The 23,481-nt window shown below is 43.0% G+C and overlaps 1 protein-coding gene across 3 annotated transcripts in view; it reads right to left on the reverse strand.

Annotated features, from left to right (window-relative positions):
- The window catches only part of USP45 (ubiquitin specific peptidase 45), a 78,761-nt gene extending 56,047 nt beyond the window's left edge, over nucleotides 1-22,714 (reverse strand). For all 3 annotated transcript variants that reach the window (XR_010793645.1, XM_066612909.1, XM_066612925.1), the window contains exons 1-5: nucleotides 22,628-22,714; nucleotides 13,211-13,320; nucleotides 10,882-11,051; nucleotides 10,050-10,153; nucleotides 9,296-9,396 (exon numbers count right to left, since the gene is read on the reverse strand). Coding sequence is in view for 2 of the 3 variants with exons in the window: in XM_066612909.1 (XP_066469006.1) it covers nucleotides 9,296-9,396; nucleotides 10,050-10,153; nucleotides 10,882-11,051; nucleotides 13,211-13,310 (475 nt within the window). In the remaining variant the exon portion in view is untranslated. The remainder of the gene's footprint in view (nucleotides 1-9,295; nucleotides 9,397-10,049; nucleotides 10,154-10,881; nucleotides 11,052-13,210; nucleotides 13,321-22,627) is intronic.
- Between the last annotated feature and the right edge of the window lie 767 nt (nucleotides 22,715-23,481).

Below are 23,481 nucleotides of genomic sequence, written 5' to 3' on the forward strand. Positions count from 1 at the left end.
CCTTTTCAAAACTTCTAAGCTGCTAAATATATCCCAGGTTTCTAGAAAATCAAGTTTATAAAGATCATGTTCCAATAGTGGCAATAATGAGACTCCAGCCCACCGAGTTCAAATTAGTTTGCAGCATGTCTTCAACAGCTGGATGGGAATATTCCTCCCTCGATGATACAGTTATGCTTTTCTCTACCCACCCCATTCCACCCAGATTGCCATTGGGCAGAGGATCTGTTTAATCTGGAGCTAGAGAAGCTATTTGCTTTAAATCTTAAAAAAATACATTTAATAAACTGTAACATAATCTGCTACCAGTACAGTATCCTTGTATTTTCCTATTTGCCTTATTGCTTAAACAGGAATGGGGTAGTGAAGTTAGACAGCCATTAACTTGTAGCCTAGAGGTAATGAGAAGACTTCAGACACACTATTTAGCCTAGATTTCTACTAGCAACTTTCATATTGTCATGGCTGCTGTACTAAATATGAACATTACTGACATCTGCAGCATTTCAAATATTGATTAACAATGCATGTCAATGCAAACGAGTTATGGACTTAATGGATGCCAAGAGCCGCAGTGCTGCAATCTACATTTTGACATATGAATTCGTATATTTGTCCTAATGAGTTGCATACTGAGGATTCATTAAGGGTTCTTGAGAAGTAACTAAACAGACCTATTTACATTAATGGAACTCTCATGCTGAACAATTTCTCTATGCATGACTCTTAGATACTTGCATTCTTTGTTGAACAAAGGGGTGGCGGTGGGGAGTGGGAGAGAACTATAATCAAATGTTGAAAGAAGGAAAGCAAATATAATTTAAAATACCTATTACAGCTGACATTAGATCATTGGTATAATTTGCCTATGTCCCAGTTAAAGCACACTTTTTGAAATTATGCCTGGATTTGAAAAATACGTAATTCCATTTTTATTCCACCTACCCCCTTCCACTCCCTTATGCTTGTACAGTCCACACAGAACACGCCCTAGTCCGATAATGTGGATCAATGAAACCCAAAGCTGAATAAGACATAGTGAGAGATTCATAGGGTGCATCATTGTTTTTATATTTCACATGAGTTAGTCTCTGCGTATACATGTGTGTGCGTATACACACACACACACGTGTACTCATGGGAAAACATTTTAAGCTGCATTTCATACATGACAACATGTGTACTTCTTCCTAACCAGAGAAGATGTCTGCCTGCATAATAAGCAGCATTCTAACAACGAAGTCTACTAACCACTACTTTTGCATAGCTTTATGGTTTTCAGTATGTTTCAAGAGCAAGTTTAGAGCAGCTGAATGGAGCAAATGAATGGAGATGACACAGTAGCAGTGCCATTCTAATGATGATATCCTAATGGTGAACTGCATCCTAATTTTCTTTTTCATCAGAACTTAAGAAATGACAAATAAGCCCAACAACCCAAAGACTCCAAACAGACCTCACTTAAACTACAGCACTACCAAAATAAATGCCTTCAACATCTCTAGAGGCACATGATTTGCCAGATACCCAGAGCATTAAGCTGGCAAGGGAGCGATTCATTCAATCTTCTATATCAGTGGTTCTCACACATTTAGCACCAGGACACACTTTTTAGAATGATAATCTGTCAGGACCCACCGGAAGTGATGTCATGGCCAGAAGAAACATCATCAAGCAGGAAATTTTTTAACAATCCTAGGCTGAAATTCTACCCACATTTACCCAGGAGTACCATATTTTTCGCTCCATAAGACACACTTTCCCCCCCCCAAAAAAAGTGGGGGGGGGGAGTGTGTGCGTCTTATGGAGCGAATACTGCAAAAAATAAAAAATAAAAAAAAGCCCCAGCCCTGGCCCCGCCCCCTGCCCGCTCGCTCTGCTCTGCTTCCCCGGGCAGTCAGAGGCTACTCAGAAGTAAGTCTCAGAGTCACTGGGGCTCACTCCCAGGAAAGCGTGGGTGGGGTGGCAGTCTCACTGCCCAATCCTGTGCATGCCTACTCTGAAGTAAGTCCCATTAGAGTCAGGGGGGCTTACTCCCAGGAAAGCCTCTCTCTCCCCCCCCCAAGCCTGGAGCATCACAGCCTCTCTTTCCCCCCCACCCCAAGCCTGGTGCATCACATCCTCTCTCCCCCCAAGCCTAGAGCATTCCAGCTTCTCTCTTCCGCCCCCCAAAGCCTGGAGCATCACAGCTTCTCTTTCCCCCCACCCCAACCTGGAGCATCACAACTTCTCTGCAACACAAACACTTTCCCCCCTCTCACACACACAGGCTGCCCCCTTCTCTTACACACACAGATGCTCTGCCCCCCCCACACACACACACTCACACAGCAGGGGAGGGGCGCTTTCACTCACCTCATCCAGCATCTGAATGTAAGCCCCCCCCCCCCATCACAAAGAAAAAACTGTCTCCATGGTCAGAATGCCAGTGTTTGCTTATTGCACAAGCCCCAGGTAAGGCTCGGTTCTCACCATAAATCCAGAGGTTTGTTGTGTCTTGAGAATTCAAGTTGTGGTTGGACTTTCCACTTGTTCATTTGTATTGGAATCACAGAAGAACTGGTGAGGACGTAGATGTGGTGTCAGTAGTGGCCCCTTTAAGGGTAAGGCCTGGGCATTCAGCAGAGTGTGCTGCACAGCTGCAGCCATTGGAAGGCAATAGGGCCCTCAGGGATATAAGGAGTACCTGAGGCAGAAAGGGTTTGTGGGTTTTGAAGGAGTGCAGATTAGAGAGGAGACTGACTGGTTTTATTGAATTTGGAATCTGACTGTGGATTGTGACTGGACTTGGACTGTAATTTGGCTTATTGGTTCTGGACTCTGATTTGGCAACTCTGATTGATGGGACTGATTTACTTGGCATCTGTGGACTGGAACTGGACTCACTTTTGCTTGCTGCACTGGTGAGTTGCGCAAGGGGGACTGATCAGCCTTAAGCGGGCACAAGGCCCAGTGGATTGGGATTTGGCAGACCATCATTGTAGCAGAAAGATAATGTGATCCCCTATTTGTGTGCACCTGCTTTTGTGAGCTTCATAAATTCTGACTCTAGCGATGATGTGTTCTTGGGGTTTCCAGAAAACTAGAGTACTCAAACCTTTAAGTCTCTCCATTTGTTAATGACAGTGATAATGGTTCTTAATGCCACTGTTGACTGCTGTTCACTTTACATGGTTCAAATGTTGTTCTGTTATAGTTTATTAAATATTTTATTACACTATTTGGTTCAGAATTTTTTTTCCTGTTTTCCTCCTCTAAAAACTAGGTGCATCTTATGGTCAGGTGCGTCTTATGGAACGAAAAATACGGTAAGTCCCATTTACTGTCATTGTTACAAGCATAGTACAATGTAATGAGTAAGCATTGTTACTCGTACATAGTAGTTTGTTAAAAGTACAGGTCTGTAACATTTCCCCAAATGCAGTCATATACCATGGTAGCATCAAGTGTAATATATTAAAAATAAAATATTGAAATGAATGGGGACCCACCTGAAATTGGTTCACGACCCACCTATTGGGTCCCAACACACAGTCTGAGAAACACTGTTCTATATATATATATATATATATATATATATATATATATATATATAAACAGGTATGAGCTAAACAAGCGCATCGGTAAAGCAGCCACCACGTTTTCCAGACTCACAAAGAGAGTCTGGTCCAACAAGAAGCTGACGGAACATACCAAGATCCAGGTCTACAGAGCTTGCGTCCTGAGTACACTTCTGTACTGCAGCGAGTCATGGACTCTTCGCTCACAACAGGAGAGGAAACTGAGCGCTTTCCACATGCGCTGCCTCCGACGCATCCTCGGCATCACCTGGTAGGACAAAGTTCCAAACAACACAGTCCTGGAACGTGCTGGAATCCTTAGCATGTATTCACTGCTGAAACAGAGATGCCTGCGTTGGCTTGGTCATGTCGTGAGAATGGATGATGGCCGGATCCCAAAGGATCTCCTCTATGGAGAACTCGTGCAAGGAAAGCGCCCTACAAGTAGACCACAGCTGCGATACAAGGACATCTGCATGAGGGATCTGAAGGCCTTAGGGATGGACCTCAACAAGTGGGAAACCCTGGCCTCTGAGCGGCCCGCTTGGAGGCAGGCTGTGCAGCATGGCCTTTCCAAGTTTGAAGAGACACTTTGCCAACAGTCTGAGGCTAAGAGGCAAAGAAGGAAGGCCCATAGCCAGGGAGACAGACCAGGGACAGACTGCACTTGCTCCCGGTGTGGAAGGGATTGTCACTCCCGGATTGGCCTTTTCAGCCACACTAGACGCTGTGCCAGAACCACCTTTCAGAGCGCGATACCATAGTCTTTTGAGACTGAAGGTTGCCAATACTATAACAGGTATTTATATTCAGTTTCAGTCTCTCGTGCACAGGAGCTCAGAGTAGAATTCATAGAGGGTTCTTCTCCCTCATTTTATCCTTCTAATGGTGCTGTGAGATAAGGTTCAACTGCCAGATAGTGACTAGCCCAAGGTCACCCCAGAGTTTCATGGCAGAGCAGAACTCAGATCTTGATTATCCAAGTTTAGCATTCATCCACTGGTCCTCACCTTTAAAAAGTTAATTAAAATAGAGGGCATGTGCACTAAAAAAATGCATATACAACATATTGGTTACTTTTTTAAAAAGTCAAAATTGTGTACATAATTTGCATATTGGTCTACCACAGTTGTTGCATTTATCCATCGGCATTCAACAACATCTGGGACAACATCTTAAAGTAAACAATGCTCACAAGGCCATCTGGACAAAACTGCAGGCAAAAATTAGAGCAGAAGCATATGGAAAAGCAGATTTTTCTCTCCCCTTCAGCAGTGCAGGATGACAAATGTCAAACCTAGATCTGTCCACGCTTCACTGTGCTATGCTTTGCAGCACCACCTGGCTCTCCTTGCACAGCCACCAAATATGGACAGCACTGCCACAGCGGACCATATCTGCAGGGCAAACTCAATAAAAGCATTTCATTTCATGGTTAAATGACAGCTTCACACAAGTAGCAAGGTTCTGTTTACTGAATCTCAAATGTGAATCATTCAGGGGGAAAGAATTTAACAAAACCCCCAAAAAGACAAGGAACAGGATAGCTTTGTTACCAGAAATGAGAGCTCATGTAATTATAAAATGCAGGAAGTTATAATTATGCATCTGAATGTCACATTAGCTTAACTTCCCAATCTCTTGAAGACTGTTAACAGAAGTATATATTGCCCGCTCTTACAACTCAGATAAGCAGGAGCACTTGGAGGTCAACTAATTAAAACTGCACTATGAGGCATACTTACTTGGGAGGAAATCCCACTGAACTCAGTGGGACTTTTAAGTAAACACACAGGAATATCTATCAACTAACTTCAGAAGCAACATCCATGTACTTCAACTTAACTTTGTGAACTGTAATGCCCTGTTCCACCATGTTTTAACAAACATTATAAATATTTACAGGTTCATTAACAATTAGACTGACCTCTGGTGAACACTTAATGCTTATCTGGTCTCATTCTTGAGCCATTTTTATATGCCTATTCAAAATTCACAGTGTTTTTCCTCCTATTTTCAATTCACCCACTTAGCATCTAAGGGTGCAATCCTAACCCCTTATGTCTGTGCTTTCCAGTACTGACATAAGGGCAATGCAGCTCTGAGGAAAGGGAACAAACATTCCCTTACTTTGAGGAGGCCTCCGTGAGTGACACCCAACTGCAGGATGCAGAACACATCCCATTGGCACTGCCGTGCTAGTGCTGGAAAGCACTGACATAAGGGGTTAGGATTGTGCCCTAAGGCACCTAAATTATTTTAGTATGAGTAGTATGTTCGTCCTGGAGCTTCTTCGAGGGGGAGGAGGAAACACAGTGGACCCGCCTTATCTGTGGGGTTTGGTTCCAGAACCCCCCCTTCCCCACAGATAAGGAATTCCACATATGCTGAAGTCCAGTACCTGCTATCTTACCTGCAGCCTCTAGAGGCCCGCAACACACTCTATTGGCCTCTGTGGGCCTCAAAGTCTGCAGAAGCATCTGGAAGTAACTTCTGGTTTTCAGAAGTCTGGTTTGCTTCTGAAAACCAGACGTCACTTCTGGATGCTTCTGCAAGTGGTTAAATCTGTGGATACTGAACCTGCAGGTACAGAGGGTCCACCATACAGCTGCTGCACAACTGCCCCTGAGTATCTCCACCATACTACAAACTCAATTATCAGAGTCCTCTTACTCCACAACTTTCCTTCTTTATGATACGCAAGGCATCTCAAGATCTCGGTTTCCATTTTCTGCTAAGTCAGAGATAGCAAATGGTAACTGCCTATGTATTCTAAAGAAGGGGGATTTTAAAAATTATGTTCAGTGATCCAGATCAGATATTACAATCCCAGTCAAACAAATCAGTTTGTTGGAAAGGGATCAAGTCAAGAGTCTATGTGTTCCCTCTTCTCCTTCTCTCTCTGTCAGCCTAAATTCAATATTTCCTGATTTTTTTAAACCAGTTTTTCATAAAGTTTAAATCAAGAAGTTGTGGCTTAAGCAACCACAGCAAGCCAGAATGTCAAACTATAGATTATTTAATTAAGGTGCGACCTAGATGGGCAAAGGGAGATGCAAATAGTACGCATTTTAGAATGCTGACTTTGATTTCCGTGTGCTTAAATGAACTTAGATCCCCAATGATTTTGGACTTTATTGGTTGTTTTACTTTAATTTTATACTTTGTTGTAAGCAGCTTAATGCATTTTATGTCATACAACAGTGTTAACAATTAATTGATGTAGTCACAGCATCAGTAACAGAATTGACAGCAAATTGTTTTTTTTTTTTATATTTTAGGCTCAATTTCTTTAAGAGACCACCTTTTCTGACATATTGTCACATTCTTGTAACATACAAAGTGCCCTGTCTGATCCGAACAAGAAAACTCATTTAGTCCAGCACTCGGTTTCCAACAGTGTCCAGCCAGATGACTCTGGGAACCTCACAAGCAGAGCACAAATGCAGTGATCATCCCCTTTGTCCTCGGCATCTGGTATTCAGAGACATGCTGCCTCTCTAACAACAGCTCACAGACCTATCCTCCAGGAATTTATCTAATTTTTTTAATGAATATTTTTCACTTTAACAATTTTAAAATTACAACCATGATGAAAGAAATAAATGAAATGGATCTTCCGGAGCACACTACTATAGAGTTCATCAACATGTTATAGTTTAACAAGCTATGTCTGCTTTCTATAAGAAGTCCAGCGTGAATGGTTATCTATTTATAGATCAGGCAAGAGAAAAGAGTAGGAAAAAATCGACCAAGGAATGAAGTGGGAACAAGGTGCAAAGGAGACTGAGGGTTACCAGAGCAAGAGAGATCAGGCCCATATAAATAGGCATTATGTATTGCAGCCAAAACCTTGAGAATGAAGGTACATGTTCCTTCATATGTACACTGCAAATTCCTTATATCCTAATCTAATATTTCAACCTAAACTAGTGCCCAGTACAATATCTTATGATGACTTCCACAAATGAGTTTGTGTTGTGCGAAGATATACTTTGTTCTAAAAACAAAACAAAAATGAAAACCCACTGCCTAGCAATTTCACTGAAAACCTGTTCAAATATTACCAGCTTGAGTATTCTCCCTGGAATGAATTAGTCTCAGGTTCTTCTACTCTCCTACACAAGGAGAAAGTAACAAATGAACCAGCTATATCACATTTGAACAATGAACAACAAAAACAGGTCAACCAGAAATATTTTCCTCCAATTTAATTAGCATAAACTGTAACTATGACTGAAATATAACTCTTTGGAAAATATGGAGCTCACATACATCTGCATGTAGTGCACGATTTAAAATAAAAGCTGGGGGAGGGAAGATTTTAGAAATAGGCGATATATTAGTAAACAATCCAGTCTATTCTTAACAGTACTTAAACAACATTGAGAGATGCCAATGTCTGGAATCTCAGAACTCCAAGTGACATTGCAAATTTTACAGAAACCTTCTCCCAGACAATGAAGGCAAATACAAAATATATAAAATTGGTTTTCTCTGCCCTAGAAGTTGTCTAAAAGAATACTCCCACAGAAAATCATTTGTTGTTGGCTTTGTCTCCAATGATCAAACAAATCCTAATCTCCAATGCCCATCTTTCCTAGAAGACAGACACTCAAGCAGTAGCATCTCAGCAGGGTTCCTGTGTACTACATGTGCATTATGTTCATGTGAAACTCACAAGTGTGCCATCATGACAATAGTGCACCTGCTTGCCTGGCAAATACAATACAAAGGCAAGCTAAAACTAGTTTCTGGGCAGTTGCCCCTTACAATGGAGTCTTGCCTTATTCTCCCATTTTGTGCCATGATCTCTTAACCAAACAAACTAATTTTAAGAAAAAAAAACTTTAGGGGGGAGAAAGAGGAGGAAGGAAAAAAAGCAAACACATTGCTGGGCATGGCAAAGTTCAGGATCAGATGGGAAATCCACACAGCTGCACACATTCTTTTGGGAACCCCACATTTGCGTTCATCTCAATCGTTTAATGTAATTCCCTAAGTCAGTCATGTAGTAGTAATGTAATTTGCACATTTCTGCAGCTAAAATTGAAGCTTTACAAACTGCTAAATAAAAAGCAGGGACCCTGCTGTCATGCTAGTCCTCCATATCAGTACCAATAACAAGCACTTTGCTTGTTTATTGACTAAAATGCATTCTTTTGGAAATCTCACCCCCCCCCCCCAGTATATTTGCCTTCTGTTCAAATGTATTATTTATTAAACCAGAACTAGACAAACATGCCACATCCCACTTCTCATATTCTTCTTGGGTACAAGGCATTGTACAGAATTTCCATGCCACATTTTGAGGCGAGGGACAGCATTTTGTGCTTTTCCACATGCAGTTGCAGAAGCTTATGTAAAAGATATTGCACAATAATGAATAATACTTTACGGTCATCAGTGCATGTCAGGAGTTCAATGTCAGGGTTTCTTGAATAGAGGATGCAGGTGCAAGCTCTGACGAAATTCTTACTACGAGATAACCACTGCAGTGGTTAGCAATGAATCAACTCTTTTCCATTTTAAGGGCTTCTGCTTCCTATGCTGAAGGGTGGTTCAAAGATTTCGTGGTTCAAAGATGGTTCATTCAATCTTTGAACAAAATGGAGCTGCAAAGTTGTGGTCACATTGGTGGCTGCCCCTGAACTCTGTTTTAATACCCCTGACACAGATCTATAGGAGCAGAATAGTAATTTCAAACCTGTGTAAGATGTCCTGAAGTAACTTACTTGATTCATTTCTAGCAACATATCTTTGAAGAAAATCAACAATCTGTGCCAAAGCTTTCTTGTTGCAATGTGTTGACAGCTCTTCATTACATTCATAACACCTAGAGTAAGAATTTATACACTGTAAAAACTAAGTTCACAAAAATGAGTAAGCAGTTTTGTGAATTTTTTGCTGAAAAGTGATATCTAAATATTCTTAATTACAACAGCAATAATTCCTATGATTGCATTCTTGTGGAATTCTTATGATAGCATCCTTCTGTGTTGTATTTGCTTTGGCCCAGTAGACACCCAAGAATTCTAGTTTCACCACTGGCAAGTCTTTGGAATTACACTGGCTTCCTGAGCTACAGACATCAGAGTTACAGATGACTGCATTGGCACTTTCATTGCAGGTGCAGCACATCCTTTGCTTTTGCGAAGGTGCAATAGCGCTGGGCCAGCAAGAACTAGATGTTTTGACTTATGTTCAGACCCCTGCAACCTAACTTGTATTTGAACAAGAGACTAAGTGTACACTTATATAGATAAGAATTGAAGATATGTGCCAAAAAATTTATAAAATACTAGATATTACACATAACCAAAACTGTATACTGCTAGATACACAAGCGCATGTCTTAAGATGCATTCCTACACACTTTCCTGAGAGCAAGTCCCATTTAACACATTGGGACTCACTTCTGAGTAGACATGCATCGGATTGTGCTCTTAGTAGACATAGCTTTCCTTCTTAGTCTCAATAAGGACTTACCATATGATCCACGTGCTGAGATTGACTACAATGCAGTGAGGTTCTGCCCGTGCAGTCTGGAAATGCCTCAGAGAATGCTGGCCTTCTGAGTTTTGACTGCAGCCCTAAGATTAATTAATAAAGAGCTAAAATACAGTTATCAACTATGTTTTTCAATATAATCAACAAAACTGTTTTATAATGTAATACAACATCAAGGACTTTGTTATAAAAAGAGATTCAAACAAACAAAATTTGTCAATTTATATTTCTCAAGTCTAGCCTAGACTAGAGCTCCTGCTCAGCAACCCCCTCCATTCTAACGCACATACTAAGAGTCACCCCATAAAGACTAGCAGAACCCTCTCCTGTCCTGAGCCATCACTACACCACTACAGTCTGCTAGACGCATACAGCGTATAGTCAGACTTCATTTCAAGATAAGACTGCCAGTATTAATTTGCAAATTGTGCTATTTTGAAAATGTGCAAATCAAGACTGTGTAAATCAAGAGGTGCCTGTACTTATTCCAAGTCAGATTCCTACTGGTATGCTATGGGAGCCCCACAAATTTGATAGGACACTGTATGTAACCATACGAACAATAAGTTGTATCCTAACAATAAGTTATATTCGGTGGAGCACAGTGCAGTTGTAGCAACCTCCTCCCACTTGGTGAAGGATTGTTTTACTCTTGCAATGACCCCTTCTGCTCATAGGAGGACCAGTGAGCTCATTACTCTTTTCATTCATGGAAGGAGCTTCTGACAATGAAGCAGAGCTCCACTGATGGTTAGGAAATAACCCATAGTGAATATTTGCTTCTGTAAAATCATATAGTAACTTGATTTACCTGAGTACCACATTTGAGACAGAGCCATATGTCAGAAGGCATTACTGGCTCACCATCATATATCCTTCGTTCCTTTAAGCACTCTGAACATATTGACCAAACATTCTGAGCTACTGCCCTCTTCACATGATGTACATCCACTGCTTGGCTTACATGCTGACATGTCTGACCTACAGAATAAGTAAAACATAATAAAATGTTTAAGAAAGACAACTTGTTGTTAGAGATGGGTTTTTTCGGTGATAGCGAAATAAAAATACATAACACTGCTTTCTGCATTTCTAACTTTTGTAAAAAAACAAAAACAAAAAACCCACAAAAACCTGAAAAAATAAAACCTTTCTCTAACACCTCAACATGCATGTGGCTGCATCTTCTGACACTATACCACCTATATCATCTACCCCAGTGGTTTTCAAACTCTCATGGAGAGTTTGAACCACTGTAAGTGCTTGCGAGGGTGGGAGGGGGAAGGCAGCCGGAACGCGGGGGGGGGAGAACAGAGTTCTGGCACCTTATTGCAGGGGCCCCTCCCCTTCGGAGGCATTCCAGGAGGGGGGAGCAAAACAGAGGCATTCGCTGAGTGGGTGCTGGGGGTGCAGGGTGGGTGGGCACCTGGCCCCTGCCTGACCGCACAACGACCCCCTCCTGCCTCCCCTCCCCCCGCGCTCTGCTTCCCTGTGCAGCTTCCAAGCCGGTGGAGGGCGCAAGGGACACGTGCCGACGCCGAGGAAGAGGACGACGGACAGCCAGGGAGGCGGGATGCCGCACCCACGGAACGCCCAGGTACTGACTTGGCGGAGGAGGAGGGCAAGGAAGCTGGCTGGTGCAGCCCCGTGCCAATCTGCAGCACGAGCCTAGTCGTGCCTACTCAGAAGTAAGTCTCACTGTGCTCAATGGGGCTTGCTCCTGGGAAAGGGTGCATAGCCTTGTAGCCTGAGAGCCCAAGCCTATGCATGTCTACTCAGAAGTAAGTTCCATTGTGTTCAATGAGGCTTACTCCTGGGAAAGTGTCATAGTCTTGCAGCCTGAGTAGACAGGCAGAGGAGGGGCTCTGAGGCTGCAGTCCTCTCCACACCTTCCTGGGAGGAAGCCCCACTGCCTCTAGTGGGACTGACTTCTGAGGAGACAGCCATAGGCTTTGGCTCTGAGGCTGCAGTCCTCTCCACACTTTCCTCAGAGGAAGCCCCACTGCCTCTAATGGGACTGACTTCTGAATAGACAGGCACAGGATTGAGCCCTGAGGCTGCCATCCTATCCACAGTAAGCCCCATTCACTATAATGGAACTTACTTCTGAGTAGACATGCATAGGATTGGGCTCTTAGGCTGCAATCCTAGGCACTTTTCTGGAAGTAAGCTCCATTGACTAGAACAAGACTTACTTCAGAGTAGACATAACTAGGATTGGGCTCTTAATCCTGGCAGAGATATATATCTGAACCCGTTTTCACATGCTAAGGGCAAGTGAAAAGGCATTCTACGTGTGTACAACATGCTGTCCAGCCTTGCCAGAGATCCGTTCTCATCCTTTCCCCACAAGCATGCCCTCCGGCAGCCAGCGTTTGCAGCTCCTCTCCAGCAATGCACAGCAGCTGCTCAGGGCAGCAGAGAACATACAATTGCATGCCAAGCACCTTCCCAAAGACACAGAGTATTCTGCTACCTGAATTAAACCATATTTAATTGCTTGTTTGCTAGCATAGCTATTTCTATGTGCACCTAAGGACCCCTCTCGTGTAAGAATTCCTTTTTTGTTCTTACTCCCACAGTTGCTTAGAGTAATTTTACTACATGGAACTCATGTAAGCCATTTTTTGGAATCCATTCACTGCTTCCTCTCTTCGAAGTAGTGCCACACTACATACTACACGCTACAAGTGCACCTGTACAGTATTTTTCCCCATGTGTAGAAAAAGTAGCTGGGGGAAGGGGATGTGGAGATTGACAGCCCAATCCTATGCATGTCTACTCAGAAGTAAGTTCATCTTTAGGGGGGAAGCACATAAAAAATATTTTATTTCTCCAATTAAAAAATGGTTTATAAATAAATAATAAATAAATAAATAAATAAATGATTAACAAGTTGTGAATTCCTGCACTTTTTTTTTTTTTTTTTACAAAAAAAGCACTGTGTACAGGTATCACCATAATTACGTTTCCTGCGACCCACATTAACAGAAGTTATTGATGTTAAGCAACAAGCTCTTCCTTGTGCATGGTGGTGCCTCCACACAATTTGCCGTTGCACACAGCAACTCCAAGTAACTATTGCATACCCAGATCATTGTGTCAACTGGCTATGATCATGACATGTTTCTTGTTTTTACCTGTTACGTCATCTGAAGAGTCCTCATCCTGAGGGTGGTTTGACTTTTTGGGTCTCTTGGTTTTGTCAGATATAACCCTTGATGGATCTTTTACCCGCATCTGTTATTTGCTGAAAATAGAAAGAAGGAAATGCATACCATGTTAAGACAAATGCATACCATGCATACCGTGTTAAGACAAATGCAAAGGTTTGGTTGCCATAAGAAACTCTTAAATTCTGTGTTGTTGACATGTAAATGACATAAGCAGTCCCATTCTCCAGCTTAAGTAGAGGGTCTGGAGAGTTCTCTAGTAGTTCCTACCATTTTGCTGACAACAGCTTTCTTTAAGCTATACAGCTTGTGCTTCATTATCCACTGGGGTTCCGTTCCAGAACCCTGAGTGGATTTAAAAAAAAATTCAGTGGATACCAAATCAGTGGAAAAAAAGTTTTGAAGACTCACTTCCAGGTTTCTTGCTCTTCCATCGTCGCCCCAGAATGCATTGGTATAGACACTATACCACATTCAGCCACTAGATGGGGTGAATAATGGAATCTATCAGAATGAAATTATTATTTAACAGCATGAAGGTGAGAAATTGAATTTTGGTGCTTTTCTCCTTGTTACAAGACATTTAAAGGTGGACCTTGATATCAGGTTTGAATCAAATTAGTGGATACCAAATCAGTGGATACCAAGGTTCCACCTGTACTGATATTGCACTAGGAGGCTATTGTGACACATAATGCAAGCAAAGTCTGATATAGCAGGAAGGAGCCACACTAAAAATCTTGATTCTTATGTAACCCTGTGGCTGCTTTTTGCAACATAATGCAAGCTCTCGTTAAGCAGCTTCCTTCTGATGACAGGATCTCATAGAACTAGCCAACTGGTATTCATCACACAGGTGAGAAGCAAGGCAGTTCTTCCCCCAGCAACTGTCTTATGTACATCTTAAGTCAGGAGTGTTAAACATAAGGCTCATGGGATGGATACAGTCTGCGGAAGCTCTTTATCTACTTCCCCCCCAAGATAATTGGGTTCTTCCAGCACCACCATCAGCTGCTTTCAGCTGCTAAGCTGAGAAATGATGCATTAGTAAAAGCAGCACTGCTGAAAGGGTGGCTGGAAGAGCCCAATTATCATGCAGGCTGCCCTTTCAGCAATGCCACTTCTGCTGAGGCGAAGAACACCTCTCAGTTGCTCTGAGCTGCAAAGTGACGCCTTGGCATAAGCAGCATTGCTGAAAGGGCAGCCCACATGATAATCAGGCTCTCTGTCAAAATAGAATCAAGATTTGCATATATTTTTCTCTCCTGTCACCTGTAGTTAATGAGTTCCTAAGTGGGACTCCAAACTGGGAGAATGGGCTGCAAAATGGCAGATGCATTTCAATGTAAGTAACTAAATGTAAAATCATGCACATTGGGGCAAAGAATCAAAACTTTACATATAGGCTAATGGGTTCTAAGCTGTCTGTGTCAGAACAGGAAAGATATCTTGGGGTGCTTGTGAACAGCTTGATGAAAGTGTCAACCCAATGTGCGGCAGCAGTGAAGAAGGCCAATTCTATGCTTGGGATCATTAGAAAAGGTATTGAGAATAAGATGGCTAATATTATAATGCTGTTGCACAAATTGATGATAAGGTCACACCTGGAGTATTGCGTACAGTTCTGGTCACTACATCTTAAAAAGGATATAGTGGAAATGGAAAAGGTACAGAAGAGAGCAACCAAAATGATTACTGGGCTGGGACACCTTCCCTATGAGGAAAGGCTACAACGTTTGGGCCTCTTCAGTCTAGAAAAGAGGCACCTGAGGGGGGACATGATTGAGACATACAAAATTATGCATGGGCTGGATAGAGAGACACTATTTTCTCTCTCACATAACAACAGAACCAGAGGACATCCACTAAAGTTGAGTGTTGGAAGAGTTAGGAGTAAAAATATTTATTTACTCAGCATGTACTAAGTCTGTGGAACTCCTTGCCACAGGAAGTAGTGATGGCATCTTGCCTAGGTGCCTTTAAGAGGGGATAAATAGCAGTGAGGAAAAAACTTCATGGACTCTGCAGGACAACTGCAGTCACAATGCATGAAAGATGGTGGAGGTTGCTTCCTCCTATTTTTTTTTAAATGACATATTTACAAATGCGTTTTATTCTCATATGAGCTACATGCAGATGCATTTTGTAGCTACCTGTGGTATTTTGGATGCCAGATCGGCTCTCATCCAATTAAAGGCAGAACCATATTCATCATGACTGGACAATGTCATCAATCAGTGGATCAGATGTTTCAGCACAGTGACAGTTTTGAAAGCCTCCCAAGCATACAAGCACTTAATGCTTCCTAGAGCAGTAAAAGAACCAGAACTACAGACTGGTAGTGGCAGCAGTACTTCTTACATCTCAAGCTGTCATTTGAAATTCTCCAAGTGTCATATGTTTGATATCCTGTACTAGAGGCATGTCCCACCCATGACTGGCACCTTATACAAAACCTTACAAGGAGGTTGCAGGTGATGCAAGGAGAGGACTTGCCACAGTCTTCTGCATGTCTCCCAGACTAATCATACACACTCCTGGTTCAGTGGCCCAACTCTCCCAGTGAGTCAGAAATGTATTTTCCCAATTTGTTCTCATGTATCCTGCTATGTCAAAGGCCTTAACAGTCCATGAGACAGCAGGTTACAGCTCATAGACAAAAAAGCCAAACGGTGAATGCTCAAACATCGCACAGGTGGGTGTGCGAGTCCTCAGGGCAAACAACTCTACAGTAGATGTCACCACCCCTTCTAACAGCCAGTCCTCCAGTCAATGGGAAGTTGAAGTCCTAAGAGCCACCCCCCAGCCCTTGCAAGCTCTGAGCTCCACCAAACTCCAGGGACTCAAGGCGCAAGACTCTGCTTCTCCTCACAGTAGCAGACTGAATGGCCTAGGCTGCACAGATCAGTTCCATTGTACTCACAGACACAAGCCTGTAATAATGAATGGTTTATTTAAATAATTATGGTTACACATCACTTTGAAAGGCATTTGGATATTTGAGAGAATAAATACAATACACACACAATGCTAAAACAACAAAGCTAAGCTCCTAAAACTTACTTGTTCCTAACATTCACTTTTATCTTTCTAACTCCTGAGAATAAACAAAGGGTAGCTTTTCTACACGTCATACCACAGTGGATTTGAACAGCCATCCATGATGGAATGGCTGTTCACCCTTCCCAGCAACAGGGGTTTTATACTTTAAAGCAGCAGTTCTCCAGGAATTCAAGAACCACTGGTAAATGCTTGCAGGGACTGGGGGATGTACCTGTCGGCGCCAAAGCGATCAAGGTGCCGTGGGCGCCCAGAGGCTTGTCTCCCTACCTGGGTCAGCAAGCCTCAGAGGGTCCAGGAGGCCCACAGCCCCCTCTGCAAGTCTCCCCCAAGGGATTTATCGCTCTGATCTGCAGGTAGGACTGACTTCTGGTTTACCTTCCCTCCCTGACAAGGACTTACAGCAGCCCAAACTCTCCATGACAGTTTGGGAACCACTAACGTATAGGATTGTTGGCCTAATGGGGTGTTGCAGCCAATGGTCTGCAAGGGAACCAGCAGTTGAAAACATTTGGGAACCAATGCCTTAAAGTTAGCTCTTGGCCAACCAGAATTCAGACCTGCTGAACCTTCTGGCAAATGACCTCACCAGCTGGTATTACTGCTGGTCACTCCCTCTGACACATCCCAACTGGAGATTCACAGCTGGCTCCCACTTCCAGTTTGCAAGACCTTGATGTTCAGTGTTCTTATGAAGCAAGACTCCTGATAAGGAACTGGTTTCTTAGTCTGCTAACAAGCTCTGTTCCCACAGTGACTGCAAAATAACTGTGGCCCTACAAGATGGAGTCAGACCTAAACCAGTGATTTTTAAGTGGTCTTCACAGGACTGTTTTCTCCCTATGCCTATGGGATGATCCTGAGGGGCTCGGCAGGGATGAGTGCTGGTAGCTCACTCTGAATACCTAGGTAATCTCTCACAGAGAATTCATGCCAGTTTTAAAAGATACAAGACAGATGAACTGAGGAATAATTCATGCTGCAGCACATATCCCAAAAGGACAGAGAACTTAGAAGCATTAACATGCCTCTCAATCAATTTCAAGAAGGTTGATTTTGAATGGTTTCATTCTAATTCTTGCTCCCCAAAAATGTAGTTAAGGTTGCTTGTTGATTTATTCCAGCCAGGGCTTCATCAGCAACAAAATGCCAAACTGGGAGGTGCAGGGGTGCACAGATTTAACTATAGCTAACAGAATACAGATTGTGGTTCATCTGTTGGTACTACTAGAGAGTAAGAGCCAAACTATACATGACATGAAGATACATGCTCAGAGCTAATGTGCTTGTTTTTAATTCTCTACAATTGCAGCTGCAAGGGGAAAATTTGAGCCAGGAACATGGCAGGGACTATGGATTAAAGCCATTCACACCCTCATCTGAATATAGATGAGCCCCCACTTCTATTTTAAAGAAATAGCACATCGACTTCATGTACGTGCTAAATGTCACATGAAGTCTGGCCCTAAGATATGAAAAAATTCAAACACAAACAGTCAATTCAGACAAGATATTAGAAACCAACTTGTGCATGAACTAGACTCCTTGAATAGCAACATGAAAACAACTGACTGGTGCAAGATTATCACTTTTGTGAACTGGAAAATTGAAAATTGGTACTGTAATTGCCAGTTTAGATTTTCCATTAATAGAAAGGAGTAAGCAGTCTTGCATGAGTTGAGACTGCTCATTATTCTGCTCACACAAGTACATCACACATAGATGCAGTGGTTTTGCACAGTTCAACCTCATGCCTTTTGAAACTGATTCAACTTCTATTACAAAAAAGGTCAGCGAAAATGTATGAGGAATCTCACATGCAATTACACAGACAGCAAAAGATTCTCCGCTGAAATAAAGGAGTCCCTTTATTTTGGACAACTGAAGACACAGTATCTCTCTTCAGACAATGACTCTACTGAAAGCAAAACCTTCTCTGACATCCAGAAAAGCAACATGTATATAAATATATTTTCTGTGCAGTACATCTATTGTTGAGCCTATACGAAACAGAATCATCTAGTGTAACAGAATGCATCCTCTCAAATTGGCATTTGCTTGATGTTAATGTTCAGGAGGGAGGGAGGGGAGATGGCCCAGAGCTTGACCACCCAGTTCCAAACTCAGTCCTCTTTGGAGAAGTTTGCCACAGCATACTAAATGTGAGTTGAGTTGCACGCCAGGTATGTAATGAAGCAATTTTACATTGAGTTCACTGTGTGCAGAATTACTCTCAAAATCAGTCTGGTGATGCAATCACTGTGTGGGAACCACACAAGGCGAACTAGGAACTGATGGTTAGTTCGTTTTACATAGTAATGTCATTTATATGCTTCCCCACTGTTCAGTTTGCTTCATCATAAAAATACTAGACAGTCTACAAAATTAAAAGTTACAATGAAAGGTACGGGGGGGGGGGAAATGTGCACATTTGTCCTTTGTGATCCAATTTCAGTGTTGCTTCTATGGTCACAAAGCCCACAAAGTTTAGAGATAACAGGTGAGGATGTGTGGTTCTGGTACAGCTTAAGGGAAAATATACAGTGGTTGACAAGAAAGCAGGATGTCAGGCTGATGGAGGGATTAGCACTGTTTCCCAGGAAGCCAGTGACTAACTGCCAAGAGTATCATAATATATCACTTCTTTTCTACATAGCAGACTGTCCCAATTTGTCCCTCGTGACACATGTCAATCTCAAACCAAGGACAAGTTGCTCTACTTTGGACACTACCAGCAAAACCCAAGAGATAGATGGAGTGCTGCTGCACAACTTAAGGGGAAACAGATACCAGCTTTGCAGTATTTCCTGAAGAAATCTGACAAAATCTTCACAAGTCAAGTACATTATATAGAGCAACTTCTCAACCCACACACAGCTGACTTAGCACAGTTGCAAGTTACAACAATATCTCCATTTTGAAGCCAGAGAAGTGGCATTTTAAGAAGAAATACATTATAGCAGCTAAATTTCAGCAACCTGTATCAACATTTTCAAGTACTTAGCTCAATATAGCACACCAGCTACTTTGCAGAAAATTAACATTCAAGTGTCTCCATATTTCTTCAGAGGTAGATTGCCTATGTTAACATTCAGCTAAGATAGGTCACAGGTGAGAAATGGAATGCTGAACTAGATGGACTTTGGTCTTAAAATCATCCGTTTATTCTGGAACAAAGAAAGAGTGCTAGCAAGCCACACAAATGTGCCATGAATGCAGTGTCTTGTTGCCTGCATCAGCCAGTAGCAAACATTCAAGAAAATGTATTTCTAAGGTCAAATAGCTGAAACAATATTTTCTTACTAGAGGAAATGTATAAAAGCACAAAATGCTGATAATACAGTATCTATTCATTTGCAAAAATTAGTTCAATGATGATTTTGCAAATGTACTCCTGAAACAAGATTACCAACGGCATCATTATTTACCTAATAAAATAATAATAATAATAATAATAATAATAATAATAATAATAATAATATTTAGATACTTCATTTTGGCTCTAACAGTTGCAGTACTGCTGAAATGCTGAAGAGTTGCAGTATTTCTGAAATGTTGCTCTAAAAATTGCAACAACAAATAAGCAGAGTATTGGAATAAACATATTCCAAAAGGATTAACATCTGCTATTTTGTTTCTGATTATTGCATTTTATGCAATTTATGCATTTTGCCACAAGCTCCTTGGGTAGAATTGCACTTCTGCAATACTTTCTTTTACTTTTTAACCTTATGCTTTGCTAGAGACTTTACCTGTTACAATTCAGTTACAGTACATGTGAAAATTACATCCAGCGGACATTAGGTGCCTATAAAAAATGTAGAATTTCACTGGTGTTGAGGTATGCACAAAGGGTTATACACCATCTTTATTGGAATTAGTGAAAGGCAACTGAACTTTATGAACTACACCCACAATTTCACAATTATGCCACTGCTACCTGTGAAATATGTGCCATACAACAACATCGACCAACAGCCTTTACTAAGGATGCTTTGATTGAATACACTGGATTTCAAAACTCATCCCAAGAATTTATTTTGATCCAGGAGGAAAGGAACAGCTTTGTCTATAAATAAACTTGATCCTTGTCTTATCAGCCTCCAAACACCTAACTGTGTGGTCCCACCTAACTATGTGGTAAAGTGCCTCCCTAAGTTAGGGAGTTCAGCTTTTGTTAACTGCATTTCTGACTGCATTACAATCTGACTCAGCATCAGAATTACAAGGCAAAAAAAGGGGGGAGTTCATATTCTTTTCCAATCAGGGCAGTAAAGTCAAATATCTTTAAAATATACAATAAAATATTCAGCAGCTTCCAAACACTCAACAGCCATGTATGTAATTAACAATAAACCAAGGCACTCCAATTAGCTGAAGATACCAAACAGGTAAATAAAAGAATGCCTTCTCCTAAATACATAAATACACTTGTATATTTCTATGCCACAGACTTCTGTATATAAAATAAGCAAGAATGAACCAATACTAACAATTTAAAAATGTCATGCAAGGGTTTGAATCACTCAAGAATGGCACGATTTTAATAGTGCAAAATATTAATCAAATTTTATTATTCTTCCTATCCAGGTCCGATGACTAAAGAAACAAAGGAAGTTTGGGCAATCTATACTACATATTCTCTACCAATGGTGCACTGGTAATTTCAAAGGCTTTCCCCCCAGAATTATTTTATTCTCTCTAATATTTTACCAGCTTCATTCCAGAGTGAAAACTAGTGAGAATTCTATGGAATGCCACAGCTTGCACAACCTACGTCACCAGAAGTCTATTCAATAAAATGGTTCAGATTACTTATTTTGCTTCTTATTCTTTGGGATCAATATAGCAACAATGATCTGTTACAAAACCACTTCTGTGAGCAGAACACTGTGCTGTGTGTGTGTGCCGCCTGTGGCCATATACAGAACACTTTTCTTCAGATTCTCTTTATACTTGTGTATTTCATATTCTCAGTGACAAACAGTCTGAACATGTTTACTTGGAAGAAAGAGTCTCACAGTGGGAAATGGGAATTTACTCCCAAGAGTGTGACCTACAATGGAAGTAAACACTGTGAGACGTGCACTCACTTCCATGTAAGCACAGCTGCTCTGGGCTGTTAGAAGGACAGTGATGATGGCACATGATCTTGGACCTGTCCTACCAGCTTCTGCCAATACCCAGAGGCCAGGGAAAGGCCTATAGCGAGTACGGCCAAACCACGGCTCTAGAGCTACATGCGGCTATCTGCCATATAAATTGTGGCTCTCAGAAATATGTTGGCTTAGCTCCTTTTTTGCCTCACAATTAATATTAAAGGCAAATAAGTCATTTTCTAGCTTTATAATTATTTTCTGGGTAAAAACTGAGAGTCCACTGGATTAAAACATGAGTTTAATGTTCATGGTGAATAAATATACCAGTGAATTTTAAATTCCGAATCACAATAAGTGTTTCTTAAATATATTGGCCCGCAAACATCTGAAGTATTTCTTAATATTTGCAATCCACTGAACCACTTCATACTTTCCACCAGTTTCAGATACTGCCAGAAGTAACTGGTGCTGACATCATCATCAGTTAGTTCTGGGTCGGGCAGCCAGATGCAGCACAACAAACACCAGTAAGAAGCTCAGGGTGGGCAGCTTTCTCAAGCAGGGAAAAACATGCTTTGGAGCTCTGCCAGCCAAGCCAAGCCGAATCGAGCCGAGCCTCCTACCACAGTTTGTTGTGTGGTGTTCCTGGTCTCACTGCCAGGTGGTAGGTGTCCTAGGGCCCCCAGAGTTCCACCAGACACCACCTCAAGTACCACTGGTGGTAGCCGTACTACTGGTTGAGAAACACTGGTCCAGGGGTCCAGCAATGCAAGTACCACTGGTGGTAGTTGTACTACTGGTTGAGAAACACAGGCCCAGGGGTCCAGCAAGCGCCTCAGGCACCACTGCAAGTACTACTCCTGGTACCCGTACTACTGGCTGAGTAACATTGGTAGCGGGCTCTTATGTTCGGCCAGCCCTGGCGTGTCGGGAGGCTGAAGAGGGCGTTGCAAGGCCGAGGCCTGGCAACAGCCTGCGCAGGCGAGAGTCAGGACTGCTGCAGGCGGCGCAGGCTGAGTCCTGAGGGCCCGGCCTGGAGCCAGCGGGGCGGCCTCTGCACGCAGTCGGCGAGCGAGAGGCTGCGGAGAGCCGCCCGAGGAGTCCCGTCGTCCTCCACGAGCGCAGCCGCCAAGCCGCGGCCGGCGGCGGCACGAAGAGGCGCTTCCTCGGAGCTCCCCCGAGCCCCTCGACTTGGCTCGGCCCGACCTCCCGCCTGCTCACTCACCGCGCGGGCGAGCGGCTTCGCCCGGAGAGTCCGCGAGCTGGAGCTGCGGCAGGAGGAGGAGCAGGAAGCGGCGGAGGAAGCCGAGCCTCTGCCGGGCCGCTCCCCTCGCTGGCCTGCGCCTGCCAGTCCCGCCCCCGGAGGCCCTGTGTGGGGCAGGCACGCGTGTCTGTGGGAACGCCGCCGGAGACGCGTGTCGGAGACGCGTGCAGGGGATCGTCCGCAGGCCTCCCTCGCCCCAGCGCTCTGCAGAACGGGCCCCGCAGTCATCTCTCTTCCACCCCCGCTTACAAGACCCACGCGGGGCCCTGACACGCTTTTCTGCCCCCCCCCACTGCGTGGGAAGGCTGCCTTCAGAGTGTGCTGCAAGCCAGACAGTGCCTGCCTCCCACAGCGCCCAGAACTGAGACACTACCCTACTTAAGAGACCGTCCTCGGCAGGTCTACTCAGAAGTAAGGGCTTACTCCCTGGAAAGTATGGCTAGGACTGCAGCCTCAGAGCCCAATCCTATGCATCACTACTCAGAAGTAAGTCCCATTATAGTCAATGGGGCTTACTCCCTGGAAAGTAGATAGGATTGGTAGCCTAAGGGCCCAATCCTATCCAACTTTCCAGCGCTGGTGCAGCGTCAGCACAGCCCCGAGGTAAGCGAACAAATGTTCCCTGACCTTGAGGAGGCATCCATGACTGTCCCACCATAGAAGGATGCAGCGCACAGCTTCATCAGTGCTGGAAATTTGGATAGGATACGGCCCTAATTCTGCTATCTCAAGCCTGTGCAGATGTCTCAAAATGTGTGTAGGGGGGGGAGTGAGCAGCAGACTGTCCCTTTGACATGCACGCATTCCACTGCACA

The sequence above is a fragment of the Tiliqua scincoides genome, chromosome 1 (assembly GCF_035046505.1).
Source record: "Tiliqua scincoides isolate rTilSci1 chromosome 1, rTilSci1.hap2, whole genome shotgun sequence".
NCBI classification, from domain to species: domain Eukaryota; kingdom Metazoa; phylum Chordata; class Lepidosauria; order Squamata; family Scincidae; genus Tiliqua; species Tiliqua scincoides.